General features: G+C 41.5%; 1 protein-coding gene across 3 annotated transcripts in view; it reads right to left on the bottom strand.

The window, feature by feature from the left end:
* GPR39 (G protein-coupled receptor 39) overlaps nt 1-21,890 on the bottom strand; it is a 122,865-nt gene extending 100,975 nt beyond the window's left edge. Inside the window, exons 1-2 of one of the 3 annotated variants that reach the window (XM_053405222.1) lie at nt 21,550-21,890; nt 20,397-21,272 (exon numbers count right to left, since the gene is read on the bottom strand). In XM_053405222.1, coding sequence (XP_053261197.1) covers nt 20,397-21,272; nt 21,550-21,661 — 988 coding nt within the window. In that variant the 5' untranslated portion in view covers nt 21,662-21,890. Of the gene's footprint in view, nt 1-20,396; nt 21,273-21,451 lie in introns of all 3 variants that reach the window. The other 2 variants (XM_053405229.1, XM_053405238.1) reach the window with 2 other exon arrangements.
* Nucleotides 21,891-25,217: the final 3,327 nt, after the last annotated feature.

Here is a 25,217-nt window from a genome sequence, read left to right as displayed (position 1 = left end):
CTTTTCCAAACATGGCTTTGCACAAGGGCATTTCTCAAACTGTAGGCACCCACCTCTCCCTGGGGTCTCGCCTGCCCCTCCTCATGCCTTTTTTCTGTGTCTCCCCTTCAACTGTCCTGTTTCCTTGGGCAGCTGCACAGAGAAGGATGTTATTATTATTATTTATTTATTTATTTATTTATACCCCACCCATCTGACTGGGTTTTCACAGCCACACTGGGAGGCTCCCAACAGAATATTAAAAACATGATAAAACGTTAAAAGCTTCCCTAAACAGGGCTTTCGTCAGATGTGTCTAAAAGTCAGGTAGTTGTTTATTTCCTTGACATCTGATGGCAGAGCATTCCACACGTTGGGCGCCACCACTGAGAAGGCCCTCTGCCTGGTGCCCTGTAACTTCACTTCAAGCAGTTAGGGAACCGCCAGAAGGCCCTCAGAGCTGGACCTCAGTGTCCAGGCAGAATGATGGGGGTGGAGACGCTCCTTCAGGTATGCTGGGCCAAGGCCGTTTAGGGCTTTAAAGGTCAGCACCAACACTTTGAATTGTGCTCGGAAACGTACTGGGAGCCAATGTAGGTCTTTCAGGACCAATGTTATATTGTCTTGGTGGCTGCTCCCAGTCACCAGTATAGCTGCCACATTCTAGATTAGTTGTAGTTTCCGGGTCAGGGGACAGTCCTCTATCTGAAAGACCAAGTGTGGTTTAAAGGTAAAGGACCATAATAAGGGAGAGCAGAAGCCTTGATGTTGCCAATCAGCACCTGGACAGGAGACTGAGAGGCACACAGGTTGCAGTTTTCCCCACCAATGTGATGAAACTTGGTGTATTTATATTTAAATTAAAGCAATTATAGACATGCAAATGTTATGCAAATCTGTTTTTTGTGTGCGTGTTTTTGAGGGGGGTGATTCATTTTCTTTCTTTCGGCAAGGCATATATGACAACCCTATATACACCAGTAGAGGGCCAATAGCAGTGTGCACTGCGTCCCTCCACAAGATCCATTTTTCATATGGCAGAAATTGCACAGGTAAGAAGCAGCACTGGATATCTGCCCATGTTAACTGTTATTGGCTGGCTGCATTCAGTGGTACTGAATGCTCATTGTATCCATCCTTTAAGAAATAGCAATAGCAACAACAACAAAACCTATAGCAGTTTCTAAAATAAACAGAGAATTCTTTCCTACGTTGCACCTAGATAGAGATACTCTCTCAACCAGGCATCTCCTTTTTCAGGATCCTTATTGCATGAGATGGCTTTCAGATAAGTGACTGAAAATGGTATGGAGTAATTCTTGCTGGATTTTTGTACTGTTGGGAGTTTTGCAGATGCTCTTTGTGGGCTACAATATTATCAAGCCACACTGTGCAAAAGGCTTTCCTGTTTTCTTCAAATGAAGAGGAGTTACTATGTATGAACAGAACCACCCCTGTATAGGAGAGCAGTCTCTTGCTCATAGAAGAAAACAGCGATGACCCGGAACTTAATTGTAGCAGAGATAGTTTTGTGCATTTGTTTTACAGTTTGTTTTTGTTTCCAAATGCAGGAAACTCATTCAGGCTTGGCCGGGATAAAATATAGACTGGAATAAAAACTAAAATATGTGGAATACGAATAATATTTCCCACCAGGATAGCCAATAGAATTTGTCAACTTTCTCATAGTTTAAATGTTGATTTTATGCTGAATTTTTCAAATGTGGAAACAAAACTGTTCTGTTTTCTAAGCAAAATCTCATGTTTCAAGTTTCCTTTAAATATACAATAATTATTCATGATGTCTGAACTCAGGAAATTGTTGCTTGGTTAAACTCTGGTTAAGTGGGAAGACAGCTTCAAACCATTGTTTCAGATCCTGGATTGTTTTCACTAACTACAGTTTAAGCAAGCCACATTTCCTGGAGTTCAGGCATCATGGGGAAATGTGGTTTGTTTAAAAACAAAACCATCTGATCTTAAATTCATTCACATAGTGCTGGGATGGGGAACCTGAGGTCCTCCAAATGTTGTTGGACAGCTCCTATCAGCCCCAGCCAGCAGAGTCAATGATCAAATATAGTAATCACAAATCAACAACACCTGAAGAGCAGCGTTTGAAACTCCCATTGTTCTAGGCACTTTTTGCAACAGGGAATTTCATTAATGCGAGCAGTTTCTGAGCTCTGGGCGCAGAACTGCGCCTATGATTTCAGATTAAAACTGCCACTGTTTTGTATTGTTGTTATAAAAAAAAAGTGCGCCTAGACACTGTATTGCAGCACTCATAACCTAAGTTTAGGGTGCCATTTAGATCAGTTTCTAACGCTGCTGAAAAAGCCATAGGTTCCCATCCCTGAATAGTGGGAAACCATGGTTTCACATTATGTCTGAAATGGGCCTAAATTAGGTCAGTGACTAACACAGGAATAGGACACCTAGGTGACCTTTATTCCATAAACCCTCATCCTACAAAAGCATGCATTTCCACCACTTTCTCCTAAGTAGTGTCATAAGCTCTTTACCTCCATCTCCTTCACAGAAAAAACAGCAAAAGAAGTCTCTATGTGTTCTCTTTATTTACCTCTACTGTTCACTCCTATGATCAAGCCATGATGCAGGCAAATAGCAGTGAACATACAATCTGTCTAAAGGAATAATTCTGCCCAAGCTTTTGCTGGGGAACTAGGAAGACCTTTAGGGACTAGATTTGACATTCATAGCCTCCACTTGCTGTACGGTTGCCTATGTGCCTGCTTGTGAGTGAGGTTCATTACATGGGCCTAACAACGTCTCACTCTGGATTCTAGATAGGACCCTGGAATGGTACTTACTATTCTCTTCCAACACGTAAAACTGAAAGGACCACAACTGAAGTACTTTACCATTATTGTTCTTCAAATCATGATTTCTTGCTTATCTCATCCTAACTCGGAAAAGATAGGACTCATTTACGGTACCTTCACAGCTGATTTATTAAAGCTTTCACCTATGAATATTAAATCCATTATCTATTCTTCCATTGTTTCCAGTTCCAATTATACCACTTCCCACAAAATTAAACCTTTTGTGTCAAGATAATGCCTCTGATGTCTGCAAGAAAACAATAATTGTTGCTCTTCAAAATTTAATAGAACGAAGATACGGTGTCTTATGAGTTCCTAGCAATTTGGCGCTGCAACTCTGCTCACTCTCTAATGCACTTGTTACCTAGAGGCAAAGTTCATAAGAGGAAGTCAGAACAACTGTCTTTTCACTACAGCAGTATTCTGCCAAAGGTCTAAATCAGTAGCTACAGCAGTTAAAAAGAAACCCCACAATATTATATTCTACTAAAGGATTGTTCCGACACTGCACTTTATATTCAAGCCATAACTAGGTTGTTCTGGGTAAAACTCTGCAATAGCTGCAGCATGTCCTTCTAGATCTTCCCAGAGGTAACCTAAAAAGTATTTACAAGATCCAGATTTGATCTATATAGCCGAATACTACAGAAAAGGTAGCATTTTTATCTGCAATCCCTTTATATGCAATATAAAATTAGCATATCCCCAAGGTCAGATAAGCTTGAGGATGTTCCCTTGCACTTAAGAATATTAATTACTCATTAATGAGAATATGAATCAGTCAGAAGATTATGGAACAGGTCTCCTTCAGCTCTAAACAGAAGGCTTATGCTAAAAGTTTAAAATTCCGCACCCAGCAAAAACGGATTCCATGAGCTGTACAAATTATGCAGGCTAACTAGATGTACACATATCCTTACTTAGCCCAGTTTATTATGCCACTGCTATTTATGGGCAAGGCTTCCATGCAGAATTCTGATGCTTTAACCTGTAATCAGAAATCTTGATCACACACAACACACTCAAACTCTAGAATTTCATTAGATATTTTGGCTACTTAGGAACTCCCGGCCCATTGATATCACTTTACTCTTTTCAGCACATGCTAGACTATTCTTGTTTAGACAAGCCTACCCAGACGCTTAGAAAGTTGAGGTAATCTTAATCTGTTTTGGTATTTTTACTTTTGTGTGTTTAAAGGTATGGTTGTGAATCTTTCCATTTTTTTGTTTTTGTTTTATCCTTTTGTAATCTGCTTTGAGGTTTTTCCCAATCAAGTGGTATATAAAGGTTATGAAATAAAATAAATAATATTGCCACTGTCATGTCTATCACTGTCATGTCTACCCACCCCCCGATTCTTCTCAGGTGGTTGTGGTTAAATTCCTACCCTAGCTTTCCTCCCAAAGGAGCAGAACACAGCAAACATCAAAACATCTAAATAATACAATTTAAGATTGTGGCCCATTTAAACACTGTTTAGAAACATTTGAAAATATTTAGAGCATCTAAAAATATTTAAAAGCGATCACATCCCCTCACAGTTCCGAATTTCACAATTGCCGTGACTGGTACATTTCAGTCATAAAATGCCTGGATGAAAACAGGAATACTTTAAAATTTATCCTGAAAATCACCTCACAAGGGAGGACATTCTACAAACAGGGAACCTTCACCAAGAAGGCCCTGTCAAGGATAAACATCAACCTAACAGCAACCAGAGGTAGCACTAGCAACAGGGTATCCTCCGCTGATTGTACAGCTCAAGATGGTTGATATTGGGGGGGGGGGATTTGCAGTCTCATAGCAACTTACCGTAAATCTGGAGAACAAAATTAAGAGAGAACTAATTTTTTAAAAAAACAAAAACCAGTGGTGCATTAAAAAAAATCACCACACTACATAAACAGCATAGTAGCCGTCCTCCTGGGTGTCCTAGGGGCAATATGCATGTTAGTTTAACCTTAGGTCATTTTGTGCTCATGAGACTATTTTAATTTTAATCTATAAGCTGTTATTGTATATTGTTTTAAATGACTATTTCACTCTTGTGAAAGCAGTCTCAGTTGTGCTTCTTGAACTGGTCTTTGACCATAATAATAAATTATTACTATTACAGCATAGTCATTAAAGTAACTAGCTAGCACATATCACTACCAGCAAAATTAACAATCCCTAGAGAGATGGTAAGTCTTTGCCTGGTGCCAAAAAATGTGAGTCAGACCTTACTGGTTAAAGCATTCCACAAATGGGAAGCCATTACTGAAAAGGACCTCAGCAGCTCAGCCAGATGGGATACTGAGAAGGGCCTCCCATCATCATTAGCCAGGTTTTTGAGTCCTAAGCCACATGGGATTAGGGCTGCCTAATCGGAAGATCTGACCTCTACGCTAGTTTACGGTAAATCCTGGCACCTCTCACTTTAAAAAATAAAGCACCGTTTTAACTGTGACCCATTTTTCAAGGCATTCTTCAGGGCAGCCAAATAGTTTTCATGTAAATGGCAACACATCCCACATACCAATCAATTATAAATATTTGCCTAGACTGGCATGAGATTCATACGCATGATGAAATATTGTCCATTATCAAGCATCCTATCCATTAATCTCTCACATGATTACTATTGCATGGGACATCCAGATGAAAATAATTCCAAGACACAAGTATCTACATCTCTGATAACTCCAGTGAAGCCTAAGAAGAAACGCAATAGAGTGTAACAAGGAACTCCAAGGAAGTCAACTAAAGTACATGAACTAAAGCTATATTTTTTCTGAAAACCAATCAATCAAGCTGTTCTTTCAATTTCATTCTGTCCTCAAGCTGTATCTTTTTCTGTAAAAGAGGGAAAAACAACAACAACCCAAACACAGACAATTTTCAGCCTACGAAGAAACATCTAATTTTCCTGTAACAGAAGTCCTACCATTGTCAAGTTTTACAGTGCTCGAGTCATCTATAGATGTCAAGCACATATTTTTAGCAGAGTGCTTGAAGTAATCTGTCCTACTGCAAATCCATTTGCCAGGTGCCTCAGAAAATATATTTCCTCAGTGATCTTTTGAAAGGCTATTTCTTTCTACGCACGACATCCTTATTTTGAGCTACACATTAATCTGCCAACAGTAGATTGATTGTACAAAAATTAGATGTTCAGCTTTAGAGTGTTGGGCTTTGGTCTCTTTTTTTTTTTTGTCTTAGATATAGGAAGGCAAAAAAGATCCAACACGGGTCGCTAATTATGTTTTACAGCAATATATTTTATAGGTCAGGCCTGCAAAATGCCTTCAAAGCAGCTTGCTGCAATATTAATAGATATTTAGGAAGTGCAAAGTTTTATTTAGCAACAAATTAAGGTGCCTTCTTTTTTCCTCTTTTTGCTGTGACTGCAAATACCAAACCATTGATTGAGTTCATGTGTCAGTGTTAACACAAACTTAACTGCCAAAGCATAGATGTAGTATACGTGGCATAATGCATACTGTGCTGAGCTATTCAGTTAGGAATCTGTCATAAACACCTCTTTACACGCGGAAATGGCCCAGCCTTTGCCAGAATTCCTCCATATTTGCTCCTGTATCCTAGCTTGTGTCCCTTGCTAATGAAAGGGCTAAACATCGAAACCCTTCCTAGTCCCTAAATCATTCCAGCTTTTCATACAACAGACCCCATAACGGCACAGGCATGGGAATGCATAAATATGGCGACTCCTCCAAATTAATACCATTTTAAGCAAGTAGCCTAGCACCTGTAGCCCTGGTGAGAAAAGAGTGTGGATGCACAAGGATTATTGAGGAACATCCCCCCTTTCACTTATTTCATCCAGATCATTTCTACTTTGGCTTGGGCTATTCCAGCGAGGGAGTATCACTTCTGGCAATAAACTGCCTGTTTTTCTTTTCTCCACACCTTATGTCTGTTCACCTATTTTGTGACATGGCCACTGCAGCACAACGCTGCCCCACCACCATTACTAGGTGCCTTATTTCTGTTCTCAATGGCTGGCAGGAGACATCACATCCTTCACCACCTGCATGTGGGGATTTGAATTCAGGCCCTCCTGTAAACTGGCCAATTGTAGGCAGGCCTGGAGGCGGGACCTAGTGGGGGTGGAGCTGCCTGGGACTCCTTCCTGAGTCTTCACTCAGATCTGCTCCATAGGCTTAAATAAGGCTCATCTCCTTGCCTCAGCACCTCAGTCTGCCTATGGATCTCTCACCCTTATTGCATGGCTAAACCCACCCACCAGAGGGGATGGTACCTTCCATACAAACTTGCTGTGGAACTTTCGACTGCCATATTCAGGGCCAGAGATGAATTTCTCCTTTGGACTAATTGGCTCTGTCTGGGGGTTTTGCCTACCTTATAGCAACTATCACAACTTTGGTGGGTAAGGCATTGGGTAAAATCCTTAATCAAGGATGGAAGGTTGTAAGCCTTACCCTGCAATGAATCGGGGTATCCCATTAAAGGGACCCTAAGGGAAGTGGTTCAGTCCATATGTCCAGGCAGGGACTGAGGGCCATAGTATCTCCTAAGGTGGCAATCCTGTTGAGGTTGCACCCATTTGATGTATGTCTTCGTCAGCCCCAAAGCAGGACTGACCCCCAGCAAAATTTTCTAGCAGGTGGGCTGGTTGATACAGGTGATACCCAATGCCTAAGCCAAACTCACTTTCATCTGTAAACAATAAAGTTGTGACCTGATTTGAACTGAAAACACTGTACTGTGGTCTTTTCAGCTTCCACAAACACAGCCTCAATAGGTGGTGAGCTCAGAGTACCTGGGTATGCAAATATTTTTATACACCTGTATACCATGACCCTCCCTTAATTGCCTATTTTCTAAAATTAAAAAGCCCCAAATATTGTAATATTTCCTCATAGAGGAATTGCAACAACCCTTTGATAATGTTGGTTGTCCTTTTCCAGCTCTACAATATCCTTTTTGAGATAAAGCAACAGTATTCCAGGTGTGGACACACCATCGACTTGTATAACAGAATTTATGATACAGGCGATTTTAGTTTTAATCCTTTTACCCATTTTTTACATTATTTTCCAGTACACAATCTAAAAACTCCTTTGATATGTCAAGTCTACTAAGGACAGCCCAAGCAATATCCTTTTTAATTAACACCTTTCCAGTCTCATCTCCTGGCTCAAAAAGGTGTTATGAGTGCCTTCCTGGCTACATGAAACTCAGTTGATTGGCAAATGACAGGCTGTCTATCAAGACCACCCAAGCTAAAACGTAATAAATATGGTAGCTACCTCACCCAGACAGATGCTTGCTCGCAGATCTGTCCTTCCCTCCTCCTTGCAAGGGAAAAGAGAAGTTGTGGCAGAAACCTAGTCAAAAGAGAGATGTGTGCACAACTGGCTTGCCTCACAAGGTAGCTGTGTGCAAGACTTCCTTACAAGAGTCTACACATGTACAGTTTGCATGCACATAAGTGTAGGATTAGCAGAAAGCCAGGACACTAAAACATAGCTAACTCTATTTTCATATTTGCGACCTCTGACCTCCTTGCTCAGTGCCATCTACTGGCCCTTGTGCTTATACAACTAACACCCCCACCCACCCACCTCGTGAGGAATGCTTAAATAACATTGTGGTAGCTTTCACAGTGGCTGTGTACACATTCCCATCTGGTGCACCCCCACCTATGCTTTGGGAAGCAGTATGCACACGACATTAGCCAGAATCTGCATCTATCCAGTCGCTTCTTATGAAATACTGCAGTTTGATACACTTCCCCGCAAACCAGCTTTGATCCGAACTGAGAAAAAGAGCAACCTAGCTGCAGTAATGCACACATAGCCTAATTCTAAAAAGTGCATCGTAACATTAGTTAACTCCCTTAATGTGGTAACATGCTGCCTGTTCATAGGGAGGAGACACTTCCCCTATTCACCACACCTTGTGCCTGTATGGGCAGAATCCACTAAAGGCTGCTTAATTTTGAAAACTGGGTAGTTCATTGTGTTGAAGTCCAACATATTTTTCACAGAGAGCACTTGAGACATTCGCATACCACAACTGCTATTTTAACAGCTGCCACGGCAGGAAAATGTTGTTTTCATTTTCAGCGCCATTCTGTCAAATTATTTTTGTAGAACACTATAAACCATTTTTAAAGCACTCACAATCAAATTCTATCATCATTGTTCTCTAGAGACAACTTGTTTATTGAAGAAACCTTTTTAAAGACTATTTTTCTTAAAAAAGAAATCTTATTTTTATTTCACTTGAAATATTTATAGCCTGGTCTCTTAAAATGGTTTACAAATGTAAAAATCTAAAGTTGTTACTAGAATTTATACAGAGTTAAGGAGCAGAACAATATCACTAAATGCCATCAGCATCAACCCATATTGGAAGCTAACCCAAGAGACATCTTCCATTTTGGAAGGTCAAAGAGATGGACTGTGATGTTTGGATAAAGGAAGAATGTTCCAGAACTGAGTGGCCACAACCGTAATGACCATGCTCATGGAAGGCCACCAAGCTCACTTGGCAAGATGGAACAGAACTTTAGTCACAGGCACAACAAATAAGCTTCTGTGCCAAGTACCAACATATATTCCCTTCTCTATTCCTCACAGAACTGTAGAGTTGGAAGGGACCTCCCAGGATCATCTAGTCTCAACACACAGTCCCCTGTCCAATTTGAAACCATACCAGACCCTACTTAGCTTTGCAAATGTGCTAGCAGTTTTATTACAGCACCACTAGGAGGGATATGATCTGAGGCCCAAACCAAATGTCTCAACCCAACTGAGATGTAAAAGTAGCCCATTCTGTGAAGTTAAAGTCTCAGCTGCAAAACAATTAGTACACACTTCCTGAATAATAATTTTCTGCAGGCTTCTTTTTGAAGAACTAGAATAGAATCAGACTGTGTTCCATGACTACTTGTGGAGCTGGGGAATTATTATGTTTGGAGTGAATGTCTTGTATTTTCAAACAAGTTTTCCTTAAAATGCAGACGTATGCACTACTGAGGGAGTTTCATGGCAACGACAAACAACAGCTCTCAGCCTTGGAGAGGAAAATGTTACTGAAGTCCTGTTAAAGTCTGTGCAAATGAATGAATGACTGTCTGCTTTGTATGTGTGTTTAATCCTTGCTATGCAATTATACTATGAAAAGCCTTGCCTTTTGCCACTCAAACACCTGAGTAGCAAGAGAGAATGAGAAAGAGAGCAGGTGGACACCAACTACTACCTTCCTGCCTCAAAAGCAAAGAATGAAGCCAGGATGGAAGAAGAGAGATTTCATGGTCATTTCTGCTGCCAAATCCTGTGTCTCCTACTGGTGGAAAAGGTCATTTTCCTACTTTCTCCTCCTTCTCAACCACACAGTGGAAGTCTGAGCAAAGGGATGGACAACTCAGGGCAAGCCTACAATTTGGACTGTAACTGTGACTTGGGGAAGACTTTGACCCTTTTCCCACTGCTGTGGTCTGGGGATTGGGGGGCACATCTGTATTGCAGGGGAGGTCCCATAGAGCAGTAGTAGTTGTCATGGAATCAGAGGGAAAGAGGCAAGCAAATGGAGCAGGCAACTGGAATAATGGTTTGCAAGCCTGCACTATAATAATGATTAAAAAATGGAAACTGGTTTTACCAAAAACTGTGAGTCTTCCTTCCAGGTAAATATCTTTAGTGCACACACAGTTTCTCTTTACACTCTGCTGGCCTCCGGATTCTCAGAAACACAGAGGAAAGCCAGAAGTACAAAACTGTATTTACCATAGACTAAAATATACCACAGCACTCTCTTTCAGCATGCACTTTGTGCAATGAAGACTCTTTTCAGTTCCCCATCTGGCATTCCTTCCCTTCTCCCATACAACCACACTGTGGCAATCACTGTACAGTATGTGGTTTACTGCCGAAAAGTAGTACATGCACCAGTATGAAGAACCAAAACCTGTCATCTGTGATACTTAACCTGATGTTTTTGATCCCTCTTGCTAGCTTCAGGCCCACATGTGAAACACCTTATTGCTCCTTCACAAATAAGTTACATATTTCAGTATTTTGTTAAAGCAATCAACAATGCTAAACCTTCTTTTGTTGGTGTACTTAAACGCAGCCTTACTAAAGGAAATTTAGATCTAAGCAACATCCACCTCTGTAGCAATTTTAACTTTTGGTTTCCCAATGCACTTCTTTGGTCACAGCATGTACCGTGTGCTTTCCACATTGCAAAATTTACAGCACTTTCTCTTATTGTGGATGGGGTCAAGAGTTTGGTTTATAACCACACTAAATATTTATATACAGACAGATGTCTTTCTGCAGAAAACTTCTGACTTCACACAGGTGTCGGTGCTTTTAAGAAATCTGGGTTCTTGAAAACTGTTTCTGTGAGACAGCAGCTACATGAAATGCTGAAAGGTTTTGGGGGTTTGTAAGTTATAATAATAATAATAAAATTATTTATATCCCGCCCTCCCCAGCCGAAGTCGGGCTCAGGGCGGCTAACAACAATAAAACAGTACAAAAGTACAGCATAAACAACACTCTAAAATCATTCATTATAAAATTAATTAATTCAAGCCACTGGCAACCATTGGGCCAGAGCTCCGCGAAGATTGCCGAGGGAGGGAGTCAGGCTGTGCCCTGGCCAAAGGCCTGGTGGAACAGCTCTGTCTTGCAGGCCCTGCGGAAAGATGTCAAGTCCCGCAGGGCCCTGGTCTCTTGTGACAGAGTGTTCCACCAGATCGGAGCCACAGCCGAAAAAGCCCTGGCTCTAGTTGAGGCCAGCCTAACTTCTCTGTGGCCTGGGACCTTCAAGATGTTTTTATTTGAAGACCGTAAGTTTCTCTGTGGGGCATACCAGGAGAGGCGGTCCCGTAGGTACGAGGGTCCTAGGCCGTATAGGGCTTTAAAGGTTAAAACCAGCACCTTAAACCTGATCCTGTACTCCACCGGGAGCCCGTGCAGCTGGTATAGCACCGGGTGAATGTGATCTCGCAGCGAAGACCTCGTAAGGAGTCTCGCTGCAGCATTCTGCACCCGCTGGAGTTTCTGGGTCAGTCTCAAGGGCAGCCCCACGTAGAGCGAGTTACAATAATCCAGTCTGGAGGTGACCGTCGCGTGGATCACAGTGGCTAGGTCAGGGCGAGAGAGGTAAGGAGCCAACTGCTTAGCTTGGTGGAGATGGAAAAATGCCGCCTTTGTTATAGCTGCAATCTGCGCCTCCATGGAAAGGGAGGTGTCGAAGATTACACCCAAACTCTTAACGGACGGTGCTGGCACTAATTGCGCCCCTGCAAGAGATGGGAGTTGCCCCCCCCCCATCAATTAATCAATACATTCTCAAAAAGAGAGAGAAGACCAAAGACAGAAATGAAAGGAGTTAGCCAGACATTTGAGCAGTGGTTGGGAGAGCAAAATTCCACTGCCATTTGATGTGTTTCCTAGCACCCTGGCTCCAAAAGAGTCCATTTTGGTCTGGATAGGCAAGCAAGTAAGGATTTAGTTTGCACAGGGCAAATTTAATAGTCTCCTACTCTATTGACATGGACAAGGAGGTAATCCCTTTCCACTAGTCAGCTAGCATGTAAACACTCCACTTCCATCTTGTTGTTGTTTATTCGTTTAGTCGAATTCGTGACCCCATGGACCAGAGCACGCCAGGCGCTCCTGTCTTCCACTGCCTCCCGCAGTTTGGTCAAACCCATGCTGGTAGCTTTGAGAACACTGTCCAACCATCTCGTCCTCTGTCGTCCCCTTCTCCTTGTGCCCTCAATCTTTCACAGCATCAGAGTCTTTTCCAGGGAGTCTTCTCTTCTCATGAGGTGGCCGAAGTATTAAGGCCTCAGCTTCACAATCTGTCCTTCCAGTGAGCACTCAGGGCTGATTTCCTTCAGAATGGATAGGTTTGATCTTCTTGCAGTCCATGGGACTCTCAAGAGTCTCCTCCAGCACCATAATTCAAAAGCATCAATTCTTCAGCGATCAGCCTTCTTTATGGTCCAGCTCTCACTTCCATACATCACTACTGGGAAAACCATAGCTTTAACTACACGGACCTTTGTTGGCAAGGTGATGTCTCTGCTTTTTAAGATGCTGTCTAGGTTTGTCATTGCTTTTCTCCCAAGAAGCAGGCGTCTTTTAATTTTGTGACTGCTGTCACCACTTCCATCTAGTTCCAATCAAACCAACCCTTGCTGAACCTTTGCTGAATTAAGTTATAATGGCCCATGTCCTGGGTGAGAAGGCTGGGGATTCTGTCAGGGCCCTAGTTTCACTATGGAATGGTGAGATGAAGAGAGACAGATAGCATTCATGACCCCATGATGCTCCCTGGCTTTCTGGGGACCTTTAGACAATTAGGTAGGTCAGACAGGAATGGCTGGTGAGGAGCAGCGTCATCACTTCCCTGACTTACTCCATACCAGTGTAGGCACCAAGTAAGCACCCACCCTCCCTGTCAGCCACTTCTGAGGCCAGATGACCAACAGGATATGGGCAGTGCAACTACTACAAGCTTCTGTTAAACATCCCTGTGGAGTTTAAGGTGCTAACAATATGCTGATGACATACCATCCCTATTTCTTGTTATCCTCCAAGTCAGCATGGAAGGAAAGTTCATGGTTTCCCTCCCCAGGATTCCCTTCTCCCCTGAATCTCTCCCTTCTCACGCTTGAGGTCCTGGATGCCTCCATCCCCTTCTGAGTATCACTCTCTCTTTTTCTCTTCTTCCCTGAGCTTGTGCTTGACTTGTTTGAACATTAGACCATCACTCCTCCAATGTTCAAACAGAAGGTAATAATCGGCTTCTCTCCTCCTCTTTCAATGTCTTTGCTTGCCTTCTTTCAAGTCCCACTGCAATTTTCCCCCTTCTTTCCACCTCCTTTGAAGCCAAAAGTTGCACCATGCCCCTGTCATTGACAGCAGCCTGTCCACTGAACAGAATAATCCTCAGAAGCAGTTCCCCTAGCTACCCATTTCAGCACTCAGGTTTGGAAATTCCTTGCAAATGGTTAGGTTCACTGTCATATTTAAAGACACATTTCCTGAGCAAGCATCAGAATAAAACACTGCTTGTGCTAATGACCATCATAGTAAGATTTGCACTGACTTCATGAAATACCACTATCTTTGTCAAAGGTCCAGAGCTGACAGGCCCACAGTGACATATATGGACAGGACTGTGCAAACCTTATACAATATTTAACAGCACAAATCATGTAAAATATGATGGTGCTGATATATCCTAAGATTATGTGCACATAACACTAGCATGCCCAAGGCAAGGGCATATGTCAGTCACTTACTCCAGGGATGTCATACATAGCTAGATGTCAAGGGGAGAATAATTCAGCTCACTTCTTTGTGCAGTAAAAAGGCTTATTTCTCTCATAATCACTTATTAGCTTCAATTGTTTCTCAACCTTTTAAAATCCCTCTATATTTACTCTGCCTTCCTGAGCCCACCCCCATACCCCAATAACAGCTCTTTCTTCAGATTTAAGATGGGAAAATGGAGTGAAGGAAACAAAAGCATTAGCACTCTCTCCTCCCCAGCACTACAGATACACTCCAGGTTTTAATGAAACATGTAAAGTGGTCCTCAAACTCTGCCTAAAACCAGCAATACAATGAACAGGAAGACCTCTTGTGGCCAGAATCTCCCATATGTTCACTGGCAGGTTCTCACAGAACATTAAATCATGGTTTAATACATTATGGTTTTCTAAACCATGTCCTAGTGTTATATGTGAATCCTGCTGGGCAGCTATAGTTTGTTTACTGCCCTCCCAAAAAAGATGATCTGAAGCCATGGTTTGTTGTTTGGCTTACAAACCTTGCTTTGATTTAACTATGGCTTGGTGTTGTGTGTGAACTCAGCACCTTTCCTTAACCATAGTTTGTTTAACCATGCTAACAAAACTACCAATGCACAAGATAAAAGGAGCTGTAATACATACCAAACTTCAGAGAAACAAACTATGATTTGTTTTATTTGATTATCTATGGGGCAAATAATGTGTAAATCATGGCTAGTATAACAATGATTTAGTGTTATGTGTAAACCAGGCTACTGTGTCCCTTCCATGCCTAACAGCCATTTTGTTCGGCCAGAATACTAGGTTTTAACTGCTTTTAAATGAAGTGTGCCTATGGCTTTGCTGTAAGACTCTCTCCTCCCACAGTAAGCCTGTCTCAGTTTGAGACCACTAATTTAATGAGAAAAGGGTACTGCAAAACTGTAGAAATTATGGGGAAAATGTTGTAGGAGAGACTACACCAAATTTTAGCCTTACGAGTTTCTCCCATACATTACAATATCCACTTTAGAATTTTTTCACCAAGCTTATTTATACCCTTGCCTGCCATTTTTATGTTCTTGTTCTTGGGCAGATTCTAAATATCATATAGAAAACATTTCCTCACATATGCGTGCATGAGCGCACGCACACACATACTAAAATGTTTTCAATTTGTTTTCATTATTTTTCAAACATTGCACCAAAGCATAGCACTAAAACCACTTGTTTTTCAACTTACGCTCTTCCTTCTTGAGTACTAGATTTATGAATTTAATTTCTGCTTTATAGAAGTTATCACTTTTAACAACTAGAGGAGAGAGACTCTAAATTGCTTTTATTGTTGCTAGACTCTTCAACACATCTTGCTCCGTGTTGTCATTTACATTTCACATTAAATGTGAAATACATTTGGAATGAGCAAATATTTGTTTTAATTTGACCCATCTGTTAAATGAAATTCAAACAGGCCTGCTACATCACAATGTTTAAATTCAGCAATTTGTAAACAATATATCTGTTCATTCTGCCTGGGTTAAAAGCACCCTAAAGCATAATTCTTATGAAAGCCACCACTTCAAAATGTATTATTCTCATGGATGCAGGCCATGGTTTCTGTCTTCTGTTCATTAATTTATTTTCTAACCAAAGTTAATTAGTGAGACTCATATTAAGAGAGTAATTTGAAATACAGCACAGAAGTCAGGGAGGAGGACACTAAACACCCTTCTCCTCCCCTCCCCCTTCCTCAATAGACACTTGCAGGCATTAATGCAAACCTGCTTGCAGACAAAATTATCACTAGAAGTTACAGAATGGCTTTCTTTTTCTTCTTTGAACAAAAGTTTTTCAAACAAAGAAAAACAAATATACCTTGAGAACTTGGTGTATTGATAGGTCCAAGGAAAGATCACACATGCTAATAGTGCTGTAGCATATGAGGATAGCAACAGATAACAGGGTCTTCAAATTGAAGAAATTTGAAGGCCCTGTCTTCATCTTACAGAAAAGGGGGTCATTCCTGACTTTTGACAAAACTACAGTATCGTATTTTCAGATATTAGAATATTTCAAAAAAATCTTATGTTATGTATGCCAGTGGTGGGTAGACTCAGTCCTTGGAAAGTTCACTTTAAAAAGGAACTAGTTCTAGTTCAGGTACATCCTGTTCAAGTCAAGATGGGGCGCGATCAAGGGAGCAGGTGGCCAGATGCACTCCTTTAAGCAGCGTGTCCACATCCTTTGGTCACAATAATAAAAATTAATCCAATGCAGATGGAGCAGACAATGCTCTGTATGCTGCCAGTAGACTTGCTCTAAATGTGGCATCCAACTCTGTTTGTATCCAAGACCATTTCCCCCCCTCTAAGTGCTTTGCAAATTTGTTGCAGCCAAGGGTGGCAGAGCAATGCTCTCTTGCACAGATGACAAAGCCCATTCACCACTTGTAGATGCATCAATGGCGGAGAAGTATGCTTTTTCATCACAACTACATGGTAGGCGTGGTAATGCAACCTTACCCTGACCAGGGTTTACTAGAACCCTGCGATCAACCAGATGCAAAATATATGTGCTTAGAATTAAATGATTCTAAGCCCAGAACTGTTTTCAGCATCAGAACTGAATGTAGCGCAGAGTTCCTTCACACAAAAATCCACTTAGGTTATCCTAAGCTTTTTTTTTCTACTTCAAAAGTATATAATCTGTGGGAGAGGGGCATTATTTCATTGCTGCTATTGGTAAACAATTGAGAGTCAAAAATCTTTTGCCATCAATCACAAATCACCCAGAGATTTTCCAATCAATCTGGATTTGCTGTCTCCCCACCCCTCCTTTATACTATGGAAGATAAGAGAGACAAAACTGAAATCCCTATGCTCTATCCTGTTAAAGTATGTGGATATTTCTGAATGTGTATGAAAATGCAGGCAGGGAAAAGACATGGCCTGACAGACAGGAAGGTAACAGTTCCTAGAATATGGCCCACTGTAGCGACCCACAGATTAACTTCCAGTTGTTCAATTCCCATGAAGTGCATTGTGGTACCGTCACCTGGGAAGGCGACGAAATAATGTTCAAAGGCTGTAGCACATCTAGTCACAGTGATGTTGCTCACCAAAAGAACAGACAAACCAACCCAGGTGCGAAAGCAAATCGTATGACTCATCCAAGTACACAGCATCCTGATAGTATATGGAAACACTAGAAAAGGTTAAGGTGAAAAACAATAACAACCAGAAAGCACATAAAAAGAGCAAAGTGTTGAACCAAAAACCACAATGAAATCACACTTGGGTTTTTGAAATGGCCCTTCTTTCCAGGTCTGGTTTAACTTTGTAGTACTAAACTGGAATCATGTGTAAAGGTGATGCAAGTAAGAAAAACTAAGCCAGTGTGAGTATAGCATTATGGCTTAGAAACTCAGCCATCAAGTCTTCTGTTGTTCACATCATGCCAGCCACCAGGAACTGACCAGATGCACTTTAAAGGTAAAGGGACCCCTGACCATTAGGTCCAGTCGTGACCGACTCTGGGGTTGCGGCGCTCATCTCGCTTTACTGGCTGAGGGAGCTGGCATACAGCTTCCGGGTCATGTGGCCAGCATGACTAAACCGCTTCTGGGGAAGCAGAGCAGCGCACGGAAATGCCGTTTACCTTCCAGCCGTAGCGGTACCTATTTATCTACTTGCACGTGCTTTCGAACTGCTAGGTTGGCAGGAGCTGCGACAGAGCAACGGGAGCTCATCCCGTAACAGGGATTCAAACCGCCGACCTTCTGATCAGCAAGCCCTAGGCTCTGTGGTTTAACCCACAGTGCCACCTGCGTTCCTTAGATGCACTTTAGGCAAGCCTTTATTTCTTAGTTGTTTCTCTCCCAATGCGGATCTTACCTATGAAGACAACAATACTGACCTTCCTCACAAGGCTTACTAATATAATGTATGTGGAGTGCATTCTTCTTCTTAGCTTTAATAATGAAAATGGCAACAAGTAGTATGGCATTTTTCATCAATCACTGGACCTGAACCAGCCTGTTTGGTGTAGCACATATTTCCATCATAAATCCTATCGTCTTTGCACAACCATGAATATGGACTAGAAATATACTTACTAAATAAAACAAAAGGCCACAATAAAGCAACCTTGATTATATATTCGCCACTCTCTCATCCCATATTTTTCTCTCTCTCACACACACCTGGCTTCTTTTTCGTCTGAGCATACCTCTGTTGACTGCACACTTCTCCCAAACTGATGGTAGATTACTAGCCCTTGCTACAGTTCAAAACTTATCAGGGCCTCTCCAATACAATCTATTTTTTAAATAGAGCCAGCACTGACATTTACTGCATCTGGGATTTTTGGTTGGAAAATTCATTCTATAGACAAGAAACGAGCAGGGGCTTTTCACAGATCATAGCAAAAGCGCAAGGAGCTAAAAAAAGCAGAGGATGCAGTTATTAATCTATGTAATCTATGTAATTTGTGCCCCCTTTATCACACCCTTTACCCCTCCCCCCAAATGTAGTGGACCTCTAGAAAAACAATTTTAAAATCTCCTCTGGTTTGGTTGTGCACTCTGGTTTGGTATGTTAGCTGATTCGTTTATTGTAGCGCTAGCACCGTACAAAGCAGGCCAGTGAAAACGAGGAATTGCAGCAATTCAAGCAGAACATGATGAAAATCACATCTAAGAGCTCTCAACAAGATGCTGAGGCTACATGGATCACAGCCTGGAAAGATTCTCAAGATGGTGAGATGACAAGTTGATTAGATTTAGTCTGAAAAATGTGGCAAGAGAGATCAGAATCAAACATAATTCCCAAGTTATTGGTCTTTTAATAAGCTCTAGGTGCGGGGAGGGGAAATTCCAAGAAAGGCAACTATCTGGCTGGCTTAAAGTGATCAAGGCCTAGCAAAAACAAATAAGTTGAAAGAAAGGCTTCCAACTTTTTAAGAGCCCCTGCTCTCATACCTTTAATGGCAACTTCGGCATCTGAAGGTTTCTTATGGCATGCCACTGTCTTCACATTTAGTGACAACCTCCTTGAGAATATGCGTGGCTGCTGCCAGGCTTGTGACTGACTCAGGCTAAGTCTTGTAAAGAGGCAAAATAGGCAGGAATCATAGTGCCCAAGGAAAGGCTGCTAATTCTTGGAAGTAGTCTGGAGAGCCCACACGTCTGAAAACCAGTGTCTCCACAACTGCCACCTCCATGCCAGCCCAGAGGGTGGAGTGGGATCAGGTGGGCTGGGCGTCATCATGAGCCAGACTCTAATTTTTTCCAGGACAGTTTCAGCTACCAGGGATTCTGTTAAAAGCACATGAGCATTTACTTTCATGTAAATGAAAGTGGCCCTGGCAACAACCCAAATCTCAGGTTTAAGCTTTCTGAATGCACACATTTGGAGTAGCATTTGGAGCTTGCGAGGCTCATTATTTGTTTCTGCTTGTTTGTTTGTTTGGGTTTTTTTTGGAACAGTTTAAAAACAAACAAAGTCTTTTAATCAGCACTCCAGTCCTGAACCTATTTGTTCAGAAATAATTCTTAGTGATGCTAGTAGGACTTTTGCCAAGTAAAGGATTTACAATTGCAGCTTAAGGTTGTGATTTGCAAAGGGCTCCTCATTCTTTCCGGCAAGATCAACATGTAAAAAGCTTCCTTTCCTTGAACCCCATTCCATACATCTCCCCCACTTCGCCTATAAAAAATAAAAAAAACTAGTTTCGTTTATCTAAAAATGGGGGATAAGATGTTATCAAGCAGCATGACTAGTAAAAGCAAATTGAATTTTAGGATCCCCCGCTTAATTCAAACGAGACAAAAATTATAACACTACACAAGATAAGCATTTAGCTTTAAAATTGAAATATTTAAATCAAAAGTGCTTTCTTTAAGTGATGATGGGAAAGTGGGACAGGATGGGTAGAGAAGCCTCTTGAAAAGCTGAGTTACTTGGTTCTGTGCATAAAGAAAAGGGAAATGCAGCTGAAATGAAAACCATTCCTCTCAAATGCACATTCTGAAGGCACTAATGCTTACTTTAATATCACCACCGCACAGGTTCCATGCAATTTATGCCATTTGCTTTGTGCTGAGCAGAATTATTTCCATAATGAATAGGGAATGGTGGAACACTAAAAGGGAGATGAAACCCACCTCATTTTCCCATCATTTCCTACTGAATCAATCCCACCCTGCCATTTGTCTTTCCTTTTGTAGCTGCAGAGTCATTACCAACACACACACACATACATGTACATACACAGGGTCTTACCTAGGAAAAGGATAGTCTGTTTTCTGGAACTCCTGCTATCGGGATTCTTGTTTTTCCTTAGGTACTGGTTTTGGCTTTCTCTCTCCCCTCTCACGGCTAAGGTCCCTTGTTTGTGGATCATCAGGGCTTTCATCATATTCCGGCACATAAAAGCCACAGATACCAACACCACGACATACACAATAAAAGCAGTGAAGATACCAGACTGGAAGGCCTTCCATCGAGACGACAAGTTGGTGCATATGGTGACATTTAGCATCAAGTTAGGCATGTGGTGCCGGGGTTTGGGTTTGCTGCAGGGAACCAGTCCTCGGTGGTCCTGGATGGCTTCCAATGGGTACTCTGTGCCCATCGCAAAGAGAAGAGGTAAGGCCACAAGGACAGATGTAATCCAGACAAAGGCAATGAGGATCCTCACTTTGCACGGCCCAGAAGCAGCTTTAAACTTGAAAGGGTGGCAGATGGCAATGTACCTTTCAAAGCTGAGAGTGGCCACATGCAGCACCGTAGCATAGCTGCAGGCCTCAAAAAGGAAGCAGTAGAGCTTGCAGGCGAGGTTGCCTTGAGGGGTGGAGAAAGGGGTCCAGATCATACTGAAGAACTCCACAGGCATCCCCAGCAAGAGGACCAGCAGGTCCGAGCATGCAAGGCTCACCATGTGGTCTGTGACCTCTTTCTGCAAGTAGCCCTTCTTCTGCAGCAGTTTGGTTGTCCGGATGGTGACACTGTTGCCCACAATGCCTGCCACAAAGATGATGACGTAGATAAGGGCTAGGGTGATCTTGATCCATTGATCCACTTCAAATTCTTTAATGTGGGTTTCATCAATTATATCCCAACAATCCCGCTGGCTGTTTCCTGTCTCCATGAGCAGAGCTAATCACAGACACACACACAATGGAGGAAAGAAAGACAAAAGGTGGGTCAAAACATGTCACTGATCCAAACATCCTTCCTAACAAAGCTTACAAGTTTACTCACAGGCCAAGGCCTACTGCATTCTAGGAAGCTTATTTCACACAGGTAGAAGCTGTGAAGTAATAGCAATGACTCACCTACACCCAAACAGGAAACACAACTTTTTTTTCTGAATCAGCACCTCACACCAGTCACATTAGTGGATTAGTCAATCCAGGAAAGAGATGAGACAAACCATTATTCGCTTTAAAAAGAAGAAGAAGAAGAACCACGAAGGAAATGCTTCTTTCTTCTAAGTATTGTTTCTGTCCTGTACCTAATTCCTCCTCACACGCTTCAGGGTGCATCCAATTCTTCCTGATGGAAGGAAGGCTAAACCCTTCGGGTTTTCTCCAGGCACTCCCTGTTCCTTGCCCCGCCAGCTTCTGAGTGACGAGACTTCCCTCTAGCCGACAGGCAACCACTTCCGTCAAACATTAACTTCTAGCTGAACAGCCGGGTGGGATGTGGTTAGTGACTGAAAAGATAAGGTGGCCAAAAAAAGGGACAAGGCAAGTCTGGTTCCAGCCAGTTAGCTTCCTCTGCCCTCCCTGAAATCTGATTTCTACTCCTTAACAACTGTGAAGTGAAATCTGACAAGGAAAATAAATAAATTAAATAAAGGCAAGGCGTGGCTGCTGCAGAAGGAATCTGGGTGTTTGATTTAGCCCTCTGTCCTCTGTTTACAGCACTTCACGTGGGTGGAAGTTATTGCAGCTTTCCGTTTCCTCGCCTTTTCTACATGGGAGATTACTGTACAGGTTTTCACGTCACGAAGGAGGAGAGGAAAAAGAAACGATTATTACTTCAAATGCCATATGAACCTGGGACTAGATGAAGAATAGGAACTCTGCCAGGCTGTGATGGTTGATCCCATTGCTGGTTTAGAACACAGGACTCCAGAATACATACGTGCCCGAAAGTACAAAAAGCTTCCTGCAACAGACAGCATGCATCCCCCGCCCAAAAAAAGACGTATAGGGATCTAGCTTATGAAACTCTCACCTACTGCCAATAACTTTTAAACCCCAATTACATTGTTGTTAAAAGGCAAGTCAAGAGCCTTCTCTAAACAGAAGTCATATTTAATAAATTTGCCTAATAATTTCCAAAATCCATTATTTTATACTCTCAGTGCAATTCTAGACATGTCTGCCCATTCGTTCCACTTAGTTCAATGGGACTACCCCCAGGTAAGTTAAATTTAAAGCACTTTCAGTGCACGTTTGAAGCCCAATAATCCTGGGAAGTGTAGTTTGATAAGGATTCTGGGAAGTGTAACTATGAGGGGGAAGCTACAGTTCTCATGATTCTTTGGAGTGGGTCATGCTTTAAATGTGTGCTGAATGTGATTCAAATGTAGGGTGTGGGTCTGCCCATAGTGTAATGTGGGATAAATTCTTCATACAAACCCTTAATAGCATTATTTTAAGATTTCCTTCTTTTCCTGCTAGATAACAGAAATACATATAGATAGCAGTCCTAACCATGCTTATTCCTCTGAGCCCTACAGGGGAAGTGAATTTAATGCACACTATATTTTTGGTTTCCAAGAACCTCTCATGGTAACCTCCAGAGTTTTATATTTATAGATTAGCATACCTTCACATTTCCGTGCAGGCTACTTCACAGCTAAATAGAATCACTTCCAGAGGACTTTCTCCAGACTACTAGGCTCAATCTACTACAAAATCTCAAAGCAACAAGTTCCAGACTAAAAATGCTTATAATTAGAAAAGGTGGGCTTGCTTTTTAGCTATTCACAAGAGTGGAACAACAGATAGCTATTAAACAGTTCTCATCATATTCAAGGTGGTTATCTTCCCACCCAAAAACTTAATGAACAAAAGATGCTAAAAAATAAGCACCTGTTCCAGTTGATTATTCATGCAGTCCTATTTCAGAGAAAAACCTCTTTCCTCCAATCTCTGTGCCGCTTCAAGCCCTCTTGCCCCAATCCTCCTTCCTTGTGCTTGATAATTCAAATTTGTTCTGCTCAGACAAGCTTTCTATTATTGCCCAATTTCTTTCACTTAATTTTACTTTATAAAAGTGTGAACAAAGATTACATATGCATGGCTGAATTGTGGATATGAAACAAATTAAAATTTGCCCATTACCAGGGGCTGAGGAAAGAGAGGAAATAAGGGCCCAGGGAAGATTGTTGGTTCCCCCACAGACATACTTTCCTATCCAATTATATAAAAAAGCACCAGTTTTGTAATCTCAGTATGATAACATATGTAATCAGATTGTATTATTAACATGTCTTCTAGTAAGAGAGAGGTATGGGGTGAATTTATCACTTCCTCTACTAGCTTCTTCCCCATAGCAATTGGGAAAGGTGTGTTGTCTTCTTAAGAGACCGGTTACAAGAAGGAAAACCACCTTTATTAACTTTAGGCAGTGCTTTTTTTCTAGAGGGACGCAGGTGTACGCATACCCCTAAACATTTTGTGAATTAAATTTGACCTCATTGAGAGGCAGTATTTCAATATGAGTAGGAAAATGAGAGTACTCCTAAACATTTTAATAATAAAAAAGCACTGACATTAGGAATAGCTATAAACATGAGTTTACAGTACAGTCGTACCTTGGTTTAAGAACAGTCCAGTTTAAGAATGATTCGGTTTACGAACTCTGCAAAACCAGAAATAGTGTCTTTATTTGAGAACTTTACCTTGGTCTAAGAACGGAATCCAAATGGTGGTAGGGCACTGGCGGTGGGAGGCCTCATTAGGGAAAGGGTGCCTCAGTTTAAGAACGGTTTTGGTTTAAGAACAGACTTCCAGAACGGATTAAGTTCGCAAACCGAGGTACCACTGTACTTGGATGCACTGGGTCTGTTTTAAGTCCTGCTTGTGTATATCTTGTTTCCTGCTATTGCTAATTTAAAACCTAAATTTGTTTCTGTATAGGCATTTTCACTTAGTCTACCCTACCACCAAATATTGTAGAGGAAGGCATTCAAAAGGTTTGGAAGAAAAGTGTGTGGTTCTAGAAGGGCACTGGAGAGTAGCTCAGGGCTTTGAATATTGGTAGTTATCAATACCAGGGCACATAGTCAAACATAGTGGCTGACAAGTGGAACAAGCAACAAATTGTTGCAACATATCCTCTCTCTTAAACGAGTCCTCATTTTCAGGGCTCCAGACAGATATTCCATCCAAACTGACTTACCTACAGTCCTGTTGATACCCACCATAAGAATTTGCTATTAGAAGGAGTGATATACCGGTAGTTGACTTGAGAGGAGGTAATAATATATTTCTTGTAATATAATTCCAAGAAGACAATACGCTGCAACTTCAAAATCAGGTCTTTTTTTTTTCTAACTCCCATCATCCCAGACCACAGACTATTTGACTGACAGCAGTCTAGAATCTAAATGTGGGTAAGATGCAACTTACATGTGCTTAAGCCCAATGATTTAAGTCATTTTATCATCACAATTCTACTCAAAAGCAATTCCCTTTGAGTTCAATGGAGTTTACTCCCAGGTAAGTGGCTAAAGATTGCAACCTAAGCATGCATTATTTTGTGTAGGATTTGAGATATATATATATATATATATATATATATATATATATATATATATACATACATACACCTGTAATATATATATTACACACACACACACACACACACACACACCTGTAATCTTGAGCAATAACCACCTTCAAATATGTGTTGTGGAACTGATACAAAACAAAAGCAAGCACCACCATATCAACAGTAATGCAAATTATGACTATTCTGTCTCAAAATATGTAAATTGCTCTGATGCTAATCAACAATGGTCTTCTCTGCCATTGTTTACCTATGGTATATGAGCTTTAGGTGCCGATAATTTTGTAATAACAT

This window comes from Podarcis raffonei, chromosome 1 (assembly GCF_027172205.1).
Source record: "Podarcis raffonei isolate rPodRaf1 chromosome 1, rPodRaf1.pri, whole genome shotgun sequence".
NCBI lineage: Eukaryota > Metazoa > Chordata > Lepidosauria > Squamata > Lacertidae > Podarcis > Podarcis raffonei.
The sequence above is the reverse complement of the archived record's forward strand: the minus strand, read 5'-3'. Positions and strand labels throughout refer to the sequence as shown.